At 37.8% G+C, this 22118-nt stretch overlaps 1 protein-coding gene across 1 annotated transcript in view; it reads left to right on the plus strand.

The window, feature by feature from the left end:
* Positions 1–2343: 2343 nt before the first annotated feature.
* The window catches only part of NBEA (neurobeachin), an 817699-nt gene continuing 797924 nt past the window's right edge, over positions 2344–22118 (plus strand). Inside the window, exon 1 of the mRNA XM_081128332.1 lies at positions 2344–2814. Within this exon, the coding sequence (XP_080984458.1) occupies positions 2530–2814 (285 nt within the window). The 5' untranslated portion in view covers positions 2344–2529. The remainder of the gene's footprint in view (positions 2815–22118) is intronic.

Genomic DNA, 22118 nt, shown 5'->3' on the forward strand with positions numbered 1-22118 from the left:
AATGCACACACGTACTGCTTAACAAACAAAACTGAGAAAATAAAAGCAAAAATATAAAATGATCTTATGCTATCTATTCAGAAAGAAAATATAAAGTTCAAGTTGTCACTGTCTCTTAAAGCACTAATGCAAGAAAGGTAAAAACAACAAGAGGTAGAACCTTATGTAATACAGGGTGGGGCAAAAGTAGGTCCGATTGTTTGCATGGAAAATGCAACAATAATTAATAAATAATAATACAAGAATAATTTTTGTTTTGTGTACTCAAAACTGTAAACCTACTTTTGCCCCACTCTGTATATGCCCAGTGGAGTGAAAAAAAGTTAGTGCAATGACCTTTCAGTATGGATTTACATATTTAAGATACATATGTCATTTTAAATTTGCAAATGACAATAGCACTCATAAAAGTAGATGATACACATTTGGGACACAGAAGTGCTGTAGGTGGATATACATGTCACAAGATTTTTCAATTATATAGCATATCTAAGTCACACTATTAAAAGTTATTGGTTTTGCAAATTTTCTACACAGTTGCAATCATTCTAGCATTTTATAATTCAATTGCTATTTAATTTTAATGGATGTGCCAATTATCACTTCTTTCATAAATTGTTGCTTAACTATTCCCATAACTCAATCTCTCCAGTGCAAATTTAAACACACACACACACACACACACACACACACACACACACACACGCACACACAAACTAATCCTAAGCACTGGTTTTGAGGAAGTTTGTTACATATGATCTATAGTAGTTTAGAATTTTACCATGCTCCAATATCCCAGGAGTTAGCTTGATTAGCCAGTCCAATATAATATGCGCAATAGCAAAACAAATTATGATAGATTTGTATATTGACAATTAAAATAATTTCAACATTTCTTAAGATATCTAATATTTCTAGTGGCTTTTAATATACCTTTACTGAAAAGGGCATACCTCATGAAATATTAAAGAAAATCACATCCTTCATTTCGAGGACAAAAACGGCAGACATACCTATTTAGTTTTAATTCAATATTAGAGCAGATTACTGTGTACATTTTAATTTTTTAAACTAAAAGTATTTTTTGCTTCTATATTTGTGCAGACACAGAAATATATTTTTGTCACAGACCAAGGCTGGCAATGAGAATTGCCTACATTTTTAGATAATTTCGAAATCCTCTTAAGTGTACATGCCTAAGAAAAAGGGAGGCATTATCATTAACTGGCATCATAACCTGAGGATCCTTAGGGATTTTTAAATTACGGGATTTGTAGATTCCACCAAATTACCCCAGTGGCACAGGGTGCAGCCTTTTTAAGTTGGGAGGTGAGTTCAAGAGCTTTTTGTTGTTCAAAGCTCCATCCAGAGCAAATCACTGTTTCACAGGTTCTAATTTAAGTTGTGCCTGTGCGCGCAGGTTGTGCCCGTGCGCTTCTTTCACGGCTGAAAAAAAAGACCCATGACATTTATCTGTATCCTTGCCCCAGCAACGCAGGATCATTCCCCACAGTGCGTTTGTTTCTGCTTTGCCAGCCACTTTTTTTTTTTGGAAATTCCAGGGGCGCAGGCGAGCAGGACTAGAGGAAGGCGCAGAGGGGCAGAAATAGGTCGCCTGCCACTCCCCTACCTTACAAGGCACGTGGTACAGCCAGTGGCGGCTGCCGGATGCGACGCTGAGTATGAAGATAATGAACCTCCTCCCAGCAAGAGGATATTGAAGGAAGGAGATGGCAGCGAAGGCTAGACACACACTCACAGTGTCCTTCCCCGCAGGGAGAATTCACCCTCAAGGGAAAAACTACGAGGAAGCCACCACCCGCCTCGCCTCTGCCAGCTAGCTCCAGTGTCTGGCAGCGGTCCCTATGCACCTGGTCACCTATCGGTTCAGGGTGGTTGGGGGAGGGACTAAGGGTGTCGGGATGGGTGGGAGGGAAGATCAGGAGCGCGAGGCAAAAGGGGGCGGGGGGGGTGTGCACCGAGGGCCCCGCCCCTCGAAGGCGCTGCGCAGGCGCACTGGCCGCTACTGCAGGCAGGGGGCGGCAACATGGCGGAGTGAGCGGCGGCGTCGGGGCTTCACAACTGTGGCGCCTGTAGCAGCGGCATTAGCAGTCTCAGTAGCGTCGGCCACAGCCGGGGCTTTAGCTCCGGCCAGCGCAGTGGCCAGCTGCTCGAGCGCCAGGGCTTTTCAGAGCGGCAGCAGCATCTCCGCGAGGGGCGGGCCGGGCCGGACCGACCGGGAGGGGGGGAGAGAGGAGGCAGCCGCGGCGGTGGCACAGCTGCTCTTCGTGCAGCGGTTAGCGGCGCCCTCACCGCCGGGCATAAGCCTGAGAATAACCCACCGCCTCGGTCAGGGAGGGCTCCGGAGCCGGCAGGGCAGGGGCGCAGGCGGGGAGCGAGCCCGGCGCTGCGGCGCTGGTGGATGCTGGGGCTCCGAGGCGACGGCCGGGGGGCGGGGGACGAGGCAGGTATAACGGTACCGGCGGAGGCAGCGCCTCTGCTCTTCTCTTCTCCTCAGGAGGAGTGCATATGGCGAGCGAGAAGCCGGGCCCGGGCCCGGCGCTCGAGCCTCAGCCCGTGGGGCTCATCGCCGTCGGGGCCGGAGGCGGAGGCGGCGGGGGCAGCGGCGGCGGGGGCAGCGGGATGGGGGAGCCGATGGGAGCGTCCGGCTCCGGCTCCGTGGTGCTTCCCGCTGGGATGATTAACCCTTCGGTGCCGATCCGCAACATCCGGATGAAATTCGCAGTGTTGATTGGACTCATACAGGTCGGAGAGGTCAGCAACAGGGACATCGTCGAGACCGTGCTGAACCTGGTAAGGGAAAATGCGTGCTGTCTGCCTCCCAGCCCCCGTAGCTTCCCTGCACCCCCAGGGTCACCGCGCAGCGCGTCCCTGCGAGCCCAGATCGTCCAACTGGTATTGCCAGCTGGTGACCTGCCAGCGCGCAGTCCAAGCCACGCCACCTCCTGGGTCTCCTCTGGTCCCCTCCAGCCACCTGAGCGCTGTGCCCAACTTAATACCGCTGAGTAGTAAATCATTCCTTGCCGTGCAGATTTTGGGTCGATTTGAGAGTTTAATTGAGGGGAGAGGAGGCCTCCTTTTCTGTGGAGTTTTTCCTCCCACACTATTAATTGTCCAAGGCGAGGATGAAAGCCTTGTCCCTGGAGCCTAAATTCCCCCGATGCTTCTGAAATGTGGGGAGCGCATTAGCTCGAACTTGAGCAGCTGGGGCGTGATGTCGAATGAGGAGGAAAATGATGCAGTTTTGCATCTGCTTTTAAATATATTACGAGACTATGATGTGGAGAGTGTTGTGGCTGTGTCCCCCTAACTCCCATCTCTATTTTAGGTAGCCTTTCTTTTTAATGTCCTGAATGTGTTCACCTCTTTAGTCGTGGGTGTGTGCGTGTGTGTGCGCGCGCGCGCGTGCGCTCACAACATGTTAAAATGTGAGGGCACCAAATCATACAGGTTGGTTTTTGTGGTTGTCTTAGAGAGCGTGGCATATGGATAAAGACTAAAGGAAAGGTGTTAGATGTAGCCCTAGTTTTTTTTTTTTTTTTTTTCTCTTTCATGATTAGAAAGCGTTACTGCAGAACTGTGTATGACTTAATGTTTTGAGCCATCTACTGAGGCTAAGAAGCGTTCAAAATGTCAGGGGGGAAAATAGGAAGAAACAGGAGAGGGGAATCATAAATTGCACATAATTAAGAGTAGTTCATTTTTAATGTTTTGTAAATGCAGTTTTTGCTGCAGCAAAGCTTTTCAGCAGTTTCCTTTGCATACAGTAAGGTTGGGTTTTGGAAGGCAAGGTTTAAATCAGGAGCAATCAGCTGACTATTGTATTTGGTGTGGAGTCACAGCAATATAAAAATATTCTTGCACGGAGATTTTATAACACCCATGTAGTCTGATTTTTCAACTAAGCCATTATTTTTATTTGATCTATTGGAAAACTGAAAGGAAATTGCAACTATAGCAGTGTGGATTAGAAAATGTTTACTGTTTATGAACCTCTTAAATTCACAGAAAAGTTAAAGCTGTTTTTTTTTTTCTTCGTCTTGCTAGTGTTCAAGTCAAAGACAGGAGAACACCTGTCCTTGCTTTGTTATATTTATTACTGTTTAAGTACAGAACACCCCTTTCTACTTCTCTTTACTCTTTAAATATGTCACCACAAAAGTCAGTTATAAGTTTGAGTAATTTTACCACATTGATATAGCCAAATTCTTTTAAAAACACTAGTAGAAATGTTGTTGGGAGTTTTAATTTTAACCAGCTGCAGGTAGGAGGCTGGTACTTGTCTTTTTTTTTCTTCCTTTTTAAAAGCAAAGAAGTTAGATCTCAAAATATGTTAGTATGTTAGCAGATACTGTATTTCTGTAAATTTATTTCTGTAAATTTAAAGGAACACGTTTAAAGCTTTTTTCCAGTTTTCACCTAACCAATACCAATTTTACTTTAGAAGATGTTATATTAGGTTATTTTAATAACTATTTATATGCTTTTTAATACATTTTTAACGTGATAAGAGGCAATAGAGCTCTCACAAGCTGGAAACTGATTTGAATGGGCTTTGAATCTGCAGCAGTATAGATGTCTGCCAGATCAGTCCTTAACAGATGGGGTTCTATAGATACAGAGTAGATTAGGAAAGGAAGTGAAATATTTCTTTTGAGATAAAAAAAGGCATTTAACTCTTCAGTGCAATGAAAATCTACCATGAAGTCTCATATGCAAAAATTATTGTAGAGATTAGCTTTATTGTTAAGCTTTAGAGTAATCCGAAATAAGGTAGTACTGTAATGGTATATCCCCAGATCTTCTTCACACCTTGTAACTGCACTGATTTTTTGGGAATCAAAAGAGTTAGGTTTAAAATTTCGTTGTATATTTTTAAAGAATGCAATCAATCTTTAAATGGCACTTTTTGGGGAATCAAACAAATGACAAAGGAGTTATTTACTCTTAAGTTGTTAATTATATTGATTGTGGAATATGAATTGGTCTTATGAAGTGTCATATTTCTTGAATAGTAGGTTTAGAGTTTTATCTTTCCAATATACTCATGATGAAAATGTCATGTGAAAACCTAAGCTGATTCTGAAAATATTTGGAAATCTTAGGAATTTAAAAAATAATTATCAAAACTTAATACTATTTGCTTAACAAGTAAACCCAGTAAAATCCATTTAGTAAACTCAGTGTCTTGTTACCTAGAGACTGGAAACCCCTAATATTATCTCTAAATTGAGTTTTTCTCAAAATCTTAATTTAAATCATTAAATAAAAATTATAGGTAGAAATAGTGTAATATCTGTCACGGTGCCCTTTATCACAGAAAAGAGAAAAACTAGTGAAACTTCAAAATAATAGTGTTTCTACCATAAACAATAACCTTTTCTCAGCCACCTCTGTCAAAATACTTTTCTATTTTTCTTGTACATTATTTATATACAGTATGAGAATACTTGGTTTTTAGGTGCTGTTTCTCACATGTCTTGCCCAAAAAATTAACTTTTCCAGAGTAAAGATTAAGCATGCAGCAAAATATAGATAGAACTTCTTCAACACAGCTGTAGCTGTAATTTTTTGCTTCTGTTTGCCAAAGGTAGAAATGTGTTTTCATTACTCAGGTGGATTGTGGGAGTTTGTTCAAGAATCACCAATATAATAAGAAATAAAATGAATAATTTCCATTGTAGATGGATGTATTTTGTATAATGGGTAGCATCAGGAAGATGAGTACCTTAGTCTGTAAATAACGTTATGACAGCATATTGTCAAGGATTTTGCATTGTAGCTTTACCAATGAAAGAAACTGATCATAAACAAACTTTGTCTTAGGGAGGAATTATTTAATGTGGCAGTATAAGAGCCTTTATAGAAAAAAACCTTGTTGGCCGTTTCAGTTATAAAGCAGGCACACTACTTAATCCATTGCTTCCTTAACATATGTTTTTATAAGGTTTTTCCTTCCTTGAGGTAAATGCTATGTAAATATCATGTGTTTTTTGTTTATAGCATGGAAGTTTCTTTTTACCCAAAATTTTAATGTAAACATATTTTTAGAAAAGAAAATAGAGGATTAATATTTTCTTAATGAAAGAATTCACAGTAGAGATTTTTTTGAATAGCTGTCTATAATTCTATAGCATTTAGTTTGTAGACTTTTTTCCTCCCATGAATGACTGCATGATATATCAGTGTATCTTTAGTTGTAGAAAATGATCATTTTTTTTTTCTTCACATTTAAGTGGCACGTTGTATACTGTATTGAAAGCATAACAAGATACTTTGAGGGGATTTTTGGGCTAAGTTCTGCTGTCTTGGCATATTGATCATAGTATTTTGGTTAAATGGAAATTTTTAAGTTACTCTTCCATACTTGAATGTGACAGTAACTTTTGTTCCTGGAGGGTTTTTTTGGTTTGAAGCTTGCTAATCAGAATAATTTTCAATTTAAAGATACTTAAAATTTTACAAACAAGAGGTATGTTCTGTATTTGAACTAAATCTGTTTTAAAATATGAAGTTGTATTCTAGAATCACAGTCCTTAATATTAATAAAACCACATTGATTTATATTAAAATAATATCTTGCGTTTTAATTTATGTTGACATGTAAGCTTTTTCTATTAACTTGAGTTATATTTTATTCTTGCTATTGGGTGTTGAAAATTAAATTAAAATGTATATGTAACTATTGAACTTTCAGAATCTTGAGTTCTGAGGTTTTCCACAGAAATATTAATTTGGTCGTATAATGACACTAAAGCAGCAAATATTCTATAGCCAGTCTATAACCTAGATATTAATTTTAAATAAGTACTTTGTATATTGTTAGTCAGTTTTTGGCAAATACTATGCTGTTAATTAAATATATCTTAAGGATCTCTTTTCTTTTGCTATACTTTCTCCAACACAATGTAAGGAAATCTATTGGTTCTAGCAGACCCAGGCCTCATATTGGTTCACTGATGTAGCTGTATTATAAATTTCAATCGTCCACATTTTTGACTATTTAAATATTATTTTGCATAAGTTTCATAGGTTTTTCATTTCTTGCCTGTACTTCTCATATTTTATGAATTATCAGTGTATCTCTTTATATGAAGATATACCTATCATTATCTGGTATTATGGTTTACAGGAAGTTCCCCTCCTATGCTGTGAACTCCAAGAAGGCAGGAGCCTGTATGTGTATATATATAAGTATATATGTGTGTGTATATTCTTTGTATTTATGGATCTTGGATATGTTAATGCATCATTTTGAGTGTGCAGGGTAACATTATTAGGCAGAAGACCAGTTTCTGAAATTCTGTTCGATTGTAGGGACCAGACCCAAGATCCTAAAATAAATTAGACTCATGTCAAATTAATGTATTATCTATTCCTATGACTAGAAATGTGTGTTGAATATCTATGATGTTATCTATGTAGTCATTTTTAAGTATTGTAATTTTAAACTGGTATACTGCAATAAGTAAGAATCTGATAAAAACTTTTATTTTCAGTAAACCTATGTGTATGTCAAATATATAAGCACATAACAGTCTATTATTAACAAATAATATATAATGCATTGAATAGAAATTAAAAAATGATTGTTCGCATTTGTCATATTACCAGGAATAGTGGATATCTCTTGTTTTTGTCTGTCTAGCATACATATCCCCTTTTGGTAATGTAATGGGGAACCTCAGAGTTAGCTCAGGACTTGTGCTGGAACTCCTTCTGTTAGGAATACTGAACAAGTCAGCTCATCCCATAGCTGACAGTGCCTGTGTTATAATTTGACCAAATATAATCCAAGAGCAAGAAATATGTTTGTGATTCTGCTTGAGAACCCAGAGTTCTCTGTGCCTATAGTAATTATCTTCTAACCATTAAATTCTCTCTTTTAAAGCTTATTATTATTGTTGTGATTAGCTTGAAGTCTATTTAAATTGGGTTTTTGTCATTTATAAAGGGAAGGGATCCTTAGACATGTAGACATTAGTAACTGGAAATGGGACATTGTAAAGAACAAACCTTAAATGTTGAAATAGAGTGCAAGGCAGTGAGGATCTTGCTTTCTCTACCAGTTCCTTTTAAGGAATTATAGACCAGCTGTTTTAAATAGTCACCTGTGTTATCTTTGCCCATGGAACTAATGATGCTGGAACTTTAATGATATTATAGCATTTTGGCCACTTCTTGGGGCCTTTGATAATGCCTTATAAGAGGAATTAGCTTTGGTCCAAGCTGGCATGCCTGAAATCATAGAGGGAAGAGAATATTGTGTTTCCAACTAAGAGAGGCCTTTTCTGCCCTTAACCACCATCCAAGATAGCAGAGAATCAGAATACATACCAAGAACCTTGAAGGTTTGAAAGCCCAATTATTTTTGCCCCATGCTAAAGTTGATAAGAGGATGGATAGGAGTTTAAATTAGAACCAGGTAAAGTTCTGCTTTATAAGCTTTGTCCAAGCATCTCATGTATATTTCCAGACTCCTGACCAAAGTAACAATCCAATTACTTCAGAGCTTTAAAAAAGGATGCAGCTAGGGAACAAGTGCTAGAATAGCTGTGCTGGGTCACACAGCTTATTGTTTCACATTGCTTCAAGGAAAATCATTAAGCTGAGGGTTAAGGGATGAGTCCTGTGAAGGCCTGTTGCTATGAGACTGAATATTCCTACACTGAAAAGGTAGAAATCTAGATTCATGCACTATATCCTGACAGGATCGCTGGCTTTGTTTGCTAATTCAACCAGTTTCCTGAAGTAAATTGACTAAAATCTTATTAAGCTTTTAGGGTAACTACTTCCAGGGTAACCTCAAGTCTGGTAAAAAAAAAAAAAAAAGGCCTGTGTTCCCATATTTCAAAGGCAGTTCTCAGTAAAAGGAAGTGGGCTGCTAAAGCAGTACCACTGCTAGAAGGAAAATTTAAAGCCATGGAAGATAATGGATAAGAGAGGTCTTCTGAGATAGTAGTAATGAGTACTTCCAAATTGGCTCACTAAGGCACTTCATTGCCAGGACAAGGAATTTTTACTGCTCTGACCATTAGTATGTGGTCTGTGCTTTGAATTAGTTACCATGGTTGGTTTTACCTTCTTCACTTTTTAAAACGTTTTAAAAAGTTATGTTCTTTTACCATTATATATTATAATTATATATATTAAATTATATAGCTATATTGTCAGATTATGTGTTACCACCCAAAAGAATGCAGATTTAGGTCTGACCAATTGCTCATAGCTCAAAGAATTCAGATTTCTAGCTGGATACAGTAACTTGGCATTGTCTTTGTCTTGCCTCCTTCCCCATGGTGAGATGATAAGTGTGTTTTTTGTTTTTCCCAAGACAGTAATATTGCTAAACAAGGGTATTTAAAATGATATATGTGTGTGTATGTGTGTGTGTGTGTGTATGTATATATATATATATATATATATATATAGAGAGAGAGAGAGAGAGAGAGAGAGAGAGAGAGAGAGAGAGAGAGTGTGTTTATAGGGCGAATGGGCAGCCATGAGCTAGAATGTTACAGATTTCTGTTGGTTTTAGCTGCATAGAATCCATTGTTTCTGTTGCTAATAGTTCTAGACTTTTTGATACTCCTGTGGGAAGTCACTCCTTCTTAATTCTTGGTTTATAAGGTTTGAGATTTCCCTGAATTCCTTTCTGCTTTCCTGGACCAGAAACAGAAACTGGACCTGGCCCATCAGTAACAGATATTGGTTAAAAATTTAGCTGCACATCTGAGATAGCTTGATAACTTCTTTCATTCTGCCAGAGAAAATAAATGCTCCTGACTGGAGTTGCTAAGATGTTAGAATGTAAGTTTAGATTTGACTGGCAATCTGCCACCATTAAGCAGAGTATGCTTGAGAATGAAGTTAGGACAGAAGCAACTAGAACCAATGGCATCTTTGAAGCCTTTCTGGTTAGTTATATTCCTAGACTTTCAGTGTATTAAGCTAATACATTTCCTGTTTTGCTTAAGACAGTTTGAGTTGGGTTTTATCCATTTCATCCCCATGATTCTGTTACCACAAAGGGGATCTGGCCCTGAGCATGTCTGTCTAGGGCTGGCTGGTACTGTGTGGGTCCTTGACTTTTTGCAGGAAAATTTCATGAGTCCAAGTGACTATGAGGGAATATTTGTTAAAGCTGGGGACAGTAAAACAAGAACGGGCTTAGCATAGAAGAAGCAACAGGAGAGCCTATGTTGGGCTGCCCTAGCTCTCTGGGAAGTCAGAGAGAAAGGGGCTTTGGGATCAGTTTCAGGGGTTAGACTGGGACAAGCTACTGCTGCCCATTGCTCCCCTGGTTGCAAGCTTCACGGGGTCCTTTAGGGTTTAAGAGATGCATGCCTGTGTGGGAAGAAGTAGGAGAAGAGGGGAAAGGGAATGAGAGGTCCTCTCCCCAGAGAGAGAGCCTGCACTGAGTCCTTTGTCTTGAGGTTTTCTTTCTTTCTTACAGGTGGGGATCTTAGGAGAAGTCTCAGGAAGGGTGTCAGTAGAATATTCATCAATTTTCTTGATGCATTTCTTCAAAGTCGTGGTCTTCACTGATTGGTCAGTGTCAGGGCAGGTGGTCATTAGTCATTGTAGCTGGTCCTGGTAACACCTGGTTTTGTTGCTCTTCTGAGTCTGGAGCTGAAATACAATTGAGGCCTAGATGTTATTTCTAGGGAGGTGACCCTCTGTATCTGCTGTAAATGGCTTTGTCATTTTGTTTAGCTATCTATCTCAGTTTTCCTATTCCACTTGTCCTGGCTTACTGGCCTGTTTCAATTTCTGATTAATATTCTGAATTAATTTTTTAAAAAAATATTGGGTTTTAAGTATTATAGAACAGAGCATAAGAAAAAGAATAACTTGGTAAAGGACTTGATATATTTCAAGAAAGAAGAAATATATATCACTAGTAAATACAAAATTAATCTTCACTAAATACTAGTGAGGTACCATGAATAAGAAGAAAATTATAATTAAATTAAAAAAAAAATTACCATTGTTTTCTAGGCATGCTAAAACAATCCTAAATGATGTTGTTGAACATATAAATGTTAAGCTGCACTGAATGACATTTTAACAATATGTGTCAAGAGGTTTTTGACATCAGTCCTTAGTTCTTTAAGGAAGAGTTATCTGGGGACAATTATGGGGTTAAATGTAGTTGTATGATATAATAATTGGCAAAAACCTAAATCTTCAACAATAGGAAAGGTTAAATTATTTTACATCCATGTTACATAATATCATGCAGTCATCAAGACTTTATGTGCCTCAGTTTCATTATGTGTAAAAGAGGATATTTACCTTAAGGTTGTTGAATGAATTTACATATATATATATATATATATTTAATTTTTTAATAGCTTACTGCTTTTTAGAGAGAGTGGAAGGGGGAGGGGGAGAGAAACTTCAGTGTGAGAGCTCAACATCGATGGACTGCCTCCTGCATACTCCCTTCCCAGGGATTGAGCCAGCAACCTGGACATGTGCCCTGACCATAATTGAACTGGCAGCCTCCTGGTGCATGGAATGGCGCCCATCTGAGTCCCTGAGGATATGTTTTTATTGATTTTTAGAGAGAGAGGAAGGGAGAGAGAGAAACATGTGAGAGAGAAACATTGATCAATTTCCTACCATATGCACCCCAACTGGGAATCGTACCTGCAACCTTTTGGTGTATGAGCCACTGGGCCAGGCATGAATTAATATCTTTAAAGTGCCTGGTACAAAGCTAACTTTATTTAGTACTTACTGTTATTTTTTATTCTTATCCTGAGCCTGGAGATCTTCTGATCATAGACAAAAAATAATGATCTAATTAAAACTGAGCTGTTCTCTTTTAGCTTGGAGTACCTGAGCCTAATGAATCTGTCAGAGAACAGATCTCACGTATGCACAGATCATGATCCCCTGATGAATCATAGGACGTCTGTTCCCTGAATCTTGCATAGTATTTAATGCTGCCTTGGGTAGTTTTTCCTAATTTCCTATTTTGAGTGAGGTGGATGGAAAACGAGAAAGAATAGACATGAGCTTATACAAGTTCCTTTGCCTGGAATTTCTCCCATCTCTTCCCTCACATGGATGAATTTCACATGTAGATCTAGTAGGACATGAATGATGATCCTAGGTAAATAAAACCTCCCTCTGGGAGTGTTAGCTTAAATATTTAGAAGACTACTTGAGTAACAAGCCTAAGGGACAAGTTAGAGGAATAAAAACTATTTGTGTTCATTTGTTTTAGAAAATATCAATCTATATTTTAATACCTCTTAACTGTTTACAGTTCACTTGTGTGATTGCTCTACATTAACTAATCCTCAGAATAACCCTCTTTTCAGATACCATTCCTTCTCTACAGATTTGGAAACAAAGGCTGCAGGGAATGTGGAGTAGTTACACAAGGTTATCTAGGTATTAAGTAGCTGAGTTGGGACTCAGGCCTTCAGATTCAAAAGCTGGAGTCTTTTCCATTATTAATTGAAGTGTATCTACAGTACTTAGAAAGTATCCCAAAGGCCAATGTTATGTGAAGAGAGGATGTTAGAAGGGAAGGGACCAGACAGCCTCAGTGAGTTGATTCTGGGGTGGGGAATGCTACCCATAGAGGACTCAGGACAAGCTGTTCACAGGAAATAAAAATGAATGCAGGACAGGTTGATAGATTTGTACACAAAAGTGATTTAGCAAGAACTGTATTGTAAATAACTTTGAGTTTTTAGGAATAATTGGTTATACAGTATTATAAATGGTAACTAGCAAAATGTGGATACTTTAGATATTACTGTGAGCTAGAGTAATAGTATGTATTAATATATTATATATATAAATTAGATTTCTTATATATCAGCATTAATTATATGAACCGCCCCATATACCATATTTTCTTGAATAAGACAAATGAGTTATAGGTGGGGTTATACTATAGTCTAGATAATATAATTTCTAATAATTGTGATTCCTCTCTCAGCATACTAAAGTAGAGCAAACTGATTAATAGCAAATTTTATGGAAGTATGAATGTCTAGGTTTATTTATCTTTAGCAAACACTTTTCTGAGAGAAATAAACTACAGCTGATTTTAAAATGGTATATATGTTATTTCTACTGTTGTTTAAAACTTTTTCACCTATGGGGAGGGAATTGGCTTTTATAGATTGGGTTTAGTTTCATACCTTTTGGTTTTAATATCCTTTCCCACCCCCTTCGAAGTAAATGTGGTTTACTTTAATATAATAAGTAAACAGTGGCTGAAGGTAAGAGGCTTGTGCAAGGTTGGAAAGCAGTTTAGTTGCAGAAATGAGACTCAGAGCTAGATATTCCAGTTCTGTTCTTTAAAATATACCATTACCTTTGATGATCACGATGAAGGTGATAGAATATGCTTATATTTCCTGAATCTTTGCCAAGCACTATATGTTAAGCATATAATCTGCATTATCTCATTTTATCTTCTTGACCTGGAATATAAAATCTTCAATGAAATAAAAATAGTCATTGACTTTGTAAGTTAAACTAAATCTGGTATCTTAATAGAGAAGTGTTTTCAGCTTTAATTATATAGGAAATATTTTATTATAAAATGTCATAGAATCATTTTACTTGATTTGTACTAATTCTCTATAACTTGATGATCTTTTCAAAGTCCTTGAATTTAAATGAAGTATTTAAATTATTTTTAACATTTTATGAGATGTGAATCATCAGTGGGAGAATATTTTTTATACTGTGTTGACCATTACTTGGTAATAATTATTGCACTTCTGAAGTCACCATGTTCTTTGATTTTTGCCTAAAGAACTCCTGTTTATATACAGGATTGAGCTCTTGTCACCACTTAAGTGACATCTTCCCTGATCTACCCCTAAAAGCTCTTCCTCCCATCTTTGTTCTCCCATAACATTTTTTTTGTACATACTTCAAATTGGCACTTGCATATTCTGTGTTAAATTTTGTTTACTTGTCAGACAAACCTAGAGACTCTGAATCCTTTGAGATCAGAACATTATCTTATTCAACTTAACATAGAATCTGAACTTTTGTGTTGCTTAGTGAAATTTTTTTTTGAATGAAGATTTTTTTACCTTTGATTTAGTTTTGTTATTTTGAACACTTCTGACTTGGGTTCAAATCTTCTATTTTCTAGCTGTTCTGGTTCTTTTAGTTCCTGAGTTTAACTCTTTTTAACATTTGAAATTTTTTTTTTTGAGAGAGTAAGATCGACGTATTTAGGTGTATATATGCATGGGTTATGTTTAAAAGAAAGTTTTCTGGATATTTCAAATGAGTGAGTAGTCATAGCATCTTCACATCTGGTGAATGGCCACACTCTTATCACTTGTGGAAGCGAGGTAAGAAACACAGGGAGGTTGAAGATCCTCCAGTCCTTCACAGACTTGGAATTTAACACCTAGATTCCTCTTAGTCGGTGCTTTTTAAATTTTATCTTGTTGCCTATGGTTTCACTTTATGCCAGCCCATTTGGGGTTATAGTTTATAGTTTTAATCTAAAAGTATGACTCCCCCAACTTTTAAAACTCAGGCATGCTCAGAATACTTAAAATATAGTTAAATAAAGTAGTGAGCCCTGGCTGGTGTTGCTCAGTGGTTAGAGTGTCAACCTATCACCAAAGGGTCACGGGTTTGATTCCCAGTCAAGGGTGTGTACCTGGGTTGAGGATTTGCTCCCCCCCCCCCCCCCCCGATTGGGGCCTGTGTGGGGGGCAACCAATAGATATGTCTTTCTTACATCCATGTTTCTCCTCTCTTCCTCTCCTCCCCTCCCTCCCTCCCTCCCTCCCTCCCTCCCTCCCTCCCTCCCTCCCTCCCTCCCTCCCTCCCTCCCTCTTTCCCTTCTACTCTCTCTGAAAAAGCAATGGAAAAAAATATCTTCAGGTGAGGATAAAGTAGTGAGTGATCCTAGCCTAGTGTTCTGTTGCCAGAGTCAAGGTACACATTGGCCATATAAAAAATAATTGCATAATCCCTACCTTAAATAAGGGGAGGTTATGAGACTAGGATTATAGAGTAGACATAAGGTATGGTGTTACCAGATATTTTTTCTGAAGCCCTTTGTTCATGTTGAATTGCTCTGTTTCTCTATTAATCTCTGAACCATCACAGATAATTTTCAGGAAGCAAAACATCATGCAGTTTAAAACAGTATTCTTATGAAACTGTAACATTTGAAAATGTTGTTCTTTACTATATCCAACCAAGAAAGGATATAGGTGCTGTCACTGACAAGTGAGTATTTCCAAGTGAATCTTTTGAATTTTAACATTTAAAGACTATTTTCTATATGCTACATTAATTTAGCTACTATATTACACTGTCAGTTGTCTTTAAATAATTTATATATCAGCATACTTATTTTCAACAAATAAGCATGAATATTTTAATAAACTATTTTTTAATCATCACCCAAGGATATGTTTTAATTGATTTATTGGTTTAAGAAAGAGAGGAAGGGAAAAAAAGAAACATTGATGTGAAAGAGAAACATCTATCACCTGTGTATGTTTCCTGACTGGGAATTGAACACTCAACCTTTTGGTGTATGGGACGACACTCCAACCAACTGAGCCACCCAGCCAGGGCCAAACTATTTTTTTTAACCCTCACCTGAGAATATGTTAAAAAAATTTTTTTAAATTGGTTTTAGAGAGTGAGGAAGGGAGGGAGGAGAGAGAGAGGAGAGGGCGAAAGAAACATTAATGTGTGGAAGAAACATCAATGGGTTACCTCCTGTAGGTGCGCTGAACCTGATTGAACCTGCAACCTAGGTGTGTGCCCTGATTGGAAATCGAACCTGCAGCCTTTTAGTGTATAAGACAATGCTCTCTCTGAGCCACACCAGACAGGGCTCAAACTGTGGCTTTAGAAGTCTGTAAGAGTGTTTTTCTTTTCTTTTTAAAAAAATTTTCTTTTTTATTTTATTTGAAATTTATCTTTATTGTTGAAAGTATTACAGATGTCCCCCTTTTCCCTTAATTGATCCCCTTCCCCTCCCCCCTCCCCCCTCCCCCCAGGCCTTCACCCCACTATTATCTATATCCGTGGGTTATGCATATATGAATATAAATTCTCATGTTAATCTCTCCCCACCCACCCATCTGGTTGTGAAAAGCAGCAGGGTTTCTCTCTGCAAGGGAAAGAAGGCTGGAAATGCAGGACCCTCTTAAAGGGCCAGCACACAAAGTTTCATGTGCAGCCACTCACCTTGGGCTCTGGTGGAGGGAAGGCACAGTGGACTGGAGCAGTGTGAGGAGGATCCAGGGAGGGCAGGCTGGGGGAATAGATCTCAGAGGGCACCTATCTGAGTCATTCCCCCATATGGCAGAGGACATCTTTCTCAGGCAGACATTTACTTTCCAAGCAGCTTAAGGGGGGGGGGGCAGGGCAGAAATTGCCCCACCCTGCTGGTAAACCTCTGGCCCCACTCTGTGGAGTTTCTACAGCCCTGAGGATTCTTCAGAGACTAATAACATATCAGCTACCCCACCCTGTGGATTCTACAGTCTGAGGCTCTGTAAGAGGCTGAATTTCAGCCTCTGGGTGCTTTGAGTCTTTGCCCAATTTGCTTCAGGATCCAGGGCTTGGAAAAGCAGATCTTGGTGCATATTTTGTTCCTGTCCAAACTCAACCAGCCCCAGCAGAAGAAACCAGAAGCTGTGGAGTGTGGAAAACTTCAAACAGGGTACTCAAGGCCAGTCATAAACAGCATATGACATTGGCTTTGTGAGAGACCATCCAAAAGACTGAGAGTCCTAGCAGATCTTACTAATACACAGAAATCCAAACAGGCAGCCAAAATGGGGAGGCAAAAAAACAAGCCCCAAATGAAAGAGCACTAGAATTCTCCAGAAGAAAAGCTAAATGAAGTGGAGGTAAGCAATTTATCAGATATATAGAGTTCAGAATACTGATGATAAAAATGCTCAACGGCATGAAAAATATATAGAAACTGAAGGAAATTAAGAATGACATAATAGAAATAAAAACAACAACATTGTAAGGAATGAACAGCAGATTGGGGAAACTGAGGATATGATCAGCCAATTAGAAGATGGTTGAAAAAACAACAATCAGAGAACCAAAAAAAAACCCCCCAAAACAGGACAGTTTAAGGGAGCTTTGGGACAACATGGAACATAACTATATTCTCATCATAGGAGTGCCAGAAGAGGTCAAAATTAAGCAAGGGTTAGAGAACCCGTTTAAAGAAATAATGGCAGAAAACGTCCCTAATCTGGTGAAGGAAAAAGTCACACAAGTTCAGGAGGCACAGAGAGTCCCAAGCAAGAACTCAAAGGCTCATGCCCAGACACATCATAAAATGCCAAAAATTCAAGACAAAAGATATTAAAGGCAGCAAGAGAAAAGCAATCTGTTACCTACAAAGGAGCTCCTATAGGGCTGTCAGCTGACTTCTCATCAGAATCTCTACAGGCTAGAAGGGAACTGCATGAAGTATTCAAGGTAATGAGAAGCAAGGATCTGAAACCAAGACTACCCTATCCAGCAAGGCTGTCATTCAAAATAGATGGTGAAATAGCTTTCCAGACAAAGAAAGGTTTTCACCGCCAAACCACTATTGCAAGAAATGTTAAAGGGGCGGCTGTAATAAGTTGAAATAGAATGAGAAACATAGATGTAAATAAACAAAGTGGCAATAGATAAGTACCTATCAATAATAACCTTAAATATAAATGGGTTAAATGTCCCAATCAAAACAATGGATAAGGAAATAGGACTCAAATATATTCTATCTACAAGAGACCATTCTCAGAACAAAAGACTCACAGGTTGGGAAAAAATACTAACTTCTGGAGGACTTTAAAGGAGAGATCAACAGCAATACAGTCACCATAGGGGACTTTAACACCCTCTTGACTTTACTGGATAGATCTTCCAGACAAAAAAATCAACCAGGAAATAGTGACTCTAAATCACACACTAGATCAGATGGATTTAATTGACATTTATAGAACATGCTACTCCAAAGCTGCAGAATAGACATTCTCCTCAAGTGCACATGGGACATTCCCAAAGATAGACCACATGTTAGGACACAAAACAAGTCTCTGCAAGTTCAAGAAGATTGAAATCATATCAAGCATCTTCTGGGACATTACACAGTGGAATACTATGCAGCTGTAAAAACGAAGGATCCCTTACCCTTTGAGACAGCAAGGATGGGTGTAGAGTGTATTATGCTAAGTGAAATAAGCCAGTCTGAGAAAGAGAAGTGTCACTTGATCTTTTTTTTGTAGTGAAATATAAATAACCTAAAATTGACCAGTTAAACCTTTTTTAATTATGCAGTTTAGTGGCACTAATTAAATACATTAACATTGTTGTGCAACCATCATCACCATTCATCTCCGGAGGTTTTTCTTATTCCCAAAATGAAACTCTGTGTTCATTAAACAATAACTCCCTAGTTAAATTCCAAGTTTTCCTCACCCGGGTCCTGGTGACCACCATTATGCTTTTCATGTCTGTGAGTTTGACTATAGGTACCTCATAAGTGTAATTATACAGTATTTGTCCTTTTCTTTCTGGCTTATTTCACTTAGCATTTGTCATCAAAGAGTAAGTAAGAGTTTTTGATTGAAACTAGTCTCCATTGGCAAGACAGATGAGAAACTCTGAGGCTATATTTGTATTTTACATTCATAAACTCATGATCCACATGGACCAGTCTTTGTGTTTATGGAACCAAATGAACAATCTCCAATAAGCAGAAGTAATTTCTGCGTGACTCAGGTTCTTTACTCCTATTTCTTGTATATTATGAGGAATAGAGATGGAGACTATAGTAATATTTCTTTAAAAATTTACTTTTTTCTCTCTCATTTGCTGTGTTCCCATAGTACAGTTCTTTGTTTTCTTGTCCTGGAACTTTTCTGAAAGACTCAGCACCCAGCTCTAACCCTAGTACTTCTCTTTGTTCTCCCTATATTGCAAAGCCTAAAATAATCTTCATTTACACTGACAAGACAGTGTCAGAGGGTGGGGAAAGTGAAGAGACTCAGCATACTATGCCAGAATTCTGTTGAGTAGGTACAGGGAAAGAAAGATCAGGAGCACTGATATATGAATAATTTTTCTTGTCACCTAAAAAATTAATTATTTATGGGAGACAGCAGGTATTTTGTTACAGTGATTTCAATTTCTTATGGAATATTCAGTGGTGATTTTACCTTAACTTCTCCTTTAAAAAAACAGAACACTGCTAATTTATTTTTACTTAAGAGGTTGTTTGTTAATGTGCTTGCATTAAACAATCTGTGTTTTAAAATAAAAAAATCCTTTTTTCTAAAATTCATCTTTCATCTTACCTGTGTAGTTACAAGCTTCTAGAGAGCATGTCCAAGTCTGGTTAGACTCATTTATGTAGTATACATCTTCTAAAGATGACACTTTAGTTTTAACACTTTATTACTGTATTTTTTAAAAAAATTATTGGGGTGACATTGATTAATGACATAATGAGTTTCATATATCATACATCATCTATATATTGCATTATTTTTGTATTTTTAGGAAATGGTATATTTTATCTCCTTTTACACCATTGCAGTGTAATGCTAGATTATTATAATTATTAAAGATTTATCAGTCATGGCTATATTTATGCCCCTATTAAGTATATCAAAAGATTTTTCTCATTGTATGTTTGTCATTTTATATATTTACTACTTGTTCAAAAGTACCCCATCACCCTTTCTTTTTGTTTGTCTATAGCTATACTATTGAGAGTAAAAGCGAGTGCTTTTCGTGGCTATTGAGCATTTGTAATGTCCCTAGTAAGAATTGAGATGTGCTTTAAATATAAATTACATACCAAGTTTCGAAGACCTAGTTTGTAAATTAATAGTTCATTAATAACTTTTATATTGGTTACATATCTTGCATGTATTCCTTGAGTTATTTTATTTTTTTACATACATTTTACCTTTCTGTAAATTAAAGTTTTTCATTTACCAGCATTACAAGATTAGAATAAAATTGCAGAAAATGTTAGAAGCTAGATCAAATAATATTAATATGTAATAATGCAACAACTATTCATAAAGTAGCATATTGTCATGGTTTTTAAAGTTGAGATTTAATTATTCACCTTTACCAAAGTGTGACTTCATATTGTAAGTTTCTTTGGAGTATCTCTTTCTATGAATAAAATGTGCTTGTCATAGGATAGGAGAGGGGCTCATCTCTCCCTGTTGCTGCTGGGGGTGGGTCTCTTGCAGTATAAGAATAAGAATTCCTGGAGGCCTCTGTGGGAGGATGAGATGTGGTAGAAAGCTTTATTTCCGTGGAATTTTGACACTGTGTTTCCAAAGTCCCATTTACCCCCTTAGACCAGGCATAAAAGAAATGTAGCTGGGGCTTCATTAGATCTAAAACCAGAGCCAGTGTCTAGAGTTTCCTTTCCATGTGGGAGCCTGGTCCATTCAAGCATCAGGCTAGTTTATTTTGTGTTTCTCTGCTGCAGTCCATTAGTCCATTGATTGTGGGGTTTGTCTGCATGTCCATGGGCCATAAGGACAAATGCAAGGGAACCAAGAGATTGTGCCTGGAGCAACAAGAGCCAAGAGCAACAAGAGCCATAAGCCAAGCAGACCAAAAGTAACAAGAAAGAGACTTTCTTTGTTTAGGGGATTATGTATTCCCAAATCTTCAAGTGCTTGCAGTGGCCACACCAATTCTGGCCAACCATCTCTGTCCCCACATTTGACTGACAGGCACCTTCTCTAGTCACCCCAACTTTACTGGGCATGCATCTATCTTTCCTTGGTTGGATTCTTCCCCCAATATTTGCAGGGAATAGGCTGATGTTTCCTGGGGAATGTGAAATTGCAGCTTCCTGGTGAAGCTGCCCAAATGACATGCCTATAGTGTCTGTCCTTCCCTTTACTCCTTCCCTATTATTAATAACTAGCTAGTTATAATGGTATCATGCCAAAGTGTGAAATCTTTTTAGGTATTAATTTTTTCACATGCTTGTTTTGTTGATATAATTGTTGAAGTCGTCCCCCAGCAGACATCTGTCTTATTGGGTAGGATTGTAGGTGCAGTCTTTTAACCATTGACTATACTGTACTAAGTTTAGATTCAAATGGAAATATAACCATTTCCTCAGTTTCATTAATACCACACAGTAACTAGCTGAACTAATTAGTCATGGTTCTACAAGATTGCCTGATGGTCATGGAATTGTTTTGAACCATTCACATTTCCTCATTCAGGCCTTAGGATCAAAAGCATTCATTTAGCTTCGCCAGCGTGGCTCAGCGGTTGAGAATCAACCCATGATCCAGGAGATTGTGGTCTGATTCCTGGTCAGGGCACATGCCCAGGTTTCAGGCTGATCCCCAGCAGGGGGTGTGCAGGAGGCAGCCTATCAATGACTCTCTCTCATCATTGATGTTTCTATCTCTCCCTCTACCTTCCTCTCTCTGAAATCAATAAAAATATATTTAAAAAAACAACATTCATTTGTAGGAATATTGACTTATTTTAACATTGGGTGGAGTAGTTATGAAAAATTTCACATTTTTCTCTGTGAAATACTTAGATACTTTTATAGGAAGTATGTTGAGCAAATAGGTTTTAGGCAAATTTTTAAAAAATTAATTATATTGCGCTTTTTAATTAAGAAATGATTTTTAATAGTTGTTAGTCATCTGTACTCTGAAAGGTAAACTAATGTATTTTAGTTACTGCATGTCAAACTGTCATTAAGAATGACAGCTGGACCCAATTACATTGAAAAATTATGCTTCCAAACTCTGAAATAAATTTAAGATGACCTACTTAGAAAATACAGAACATAGACATTTACAATAGTGATTATAGTTTCAGTGAGAGTGATTGAGGTTTTGGATCAATATGATAATGCATTCTGTATCTTAGAGCCTTAATTTATTATCTTTGTAAAAGGAATAAAGATATACAATGGGGAGGTAGTTTATGATATTAAAATTTAATAATTATGTACATTTGTGGCATGTGTTATTAATTTTTAAAGAAAGGTGCTATTTATGTAGTTTATTTCTGAGACCTTATAAAAGTTTTGCTTTATGTTATGATAG

This window comes from Miniopterus schreibersii (genome assembly GCF_964146895.1).
Source record: "Miniopterus schreibersii genome assembly, chromosome: 2".
NCBI classification, from domain to species: Eukaryota; Metazoa; Chordata; class Mammalia; order Chiroptera; family Miniopteridae; genus Miniopterus; species Miniopterus schreibersii.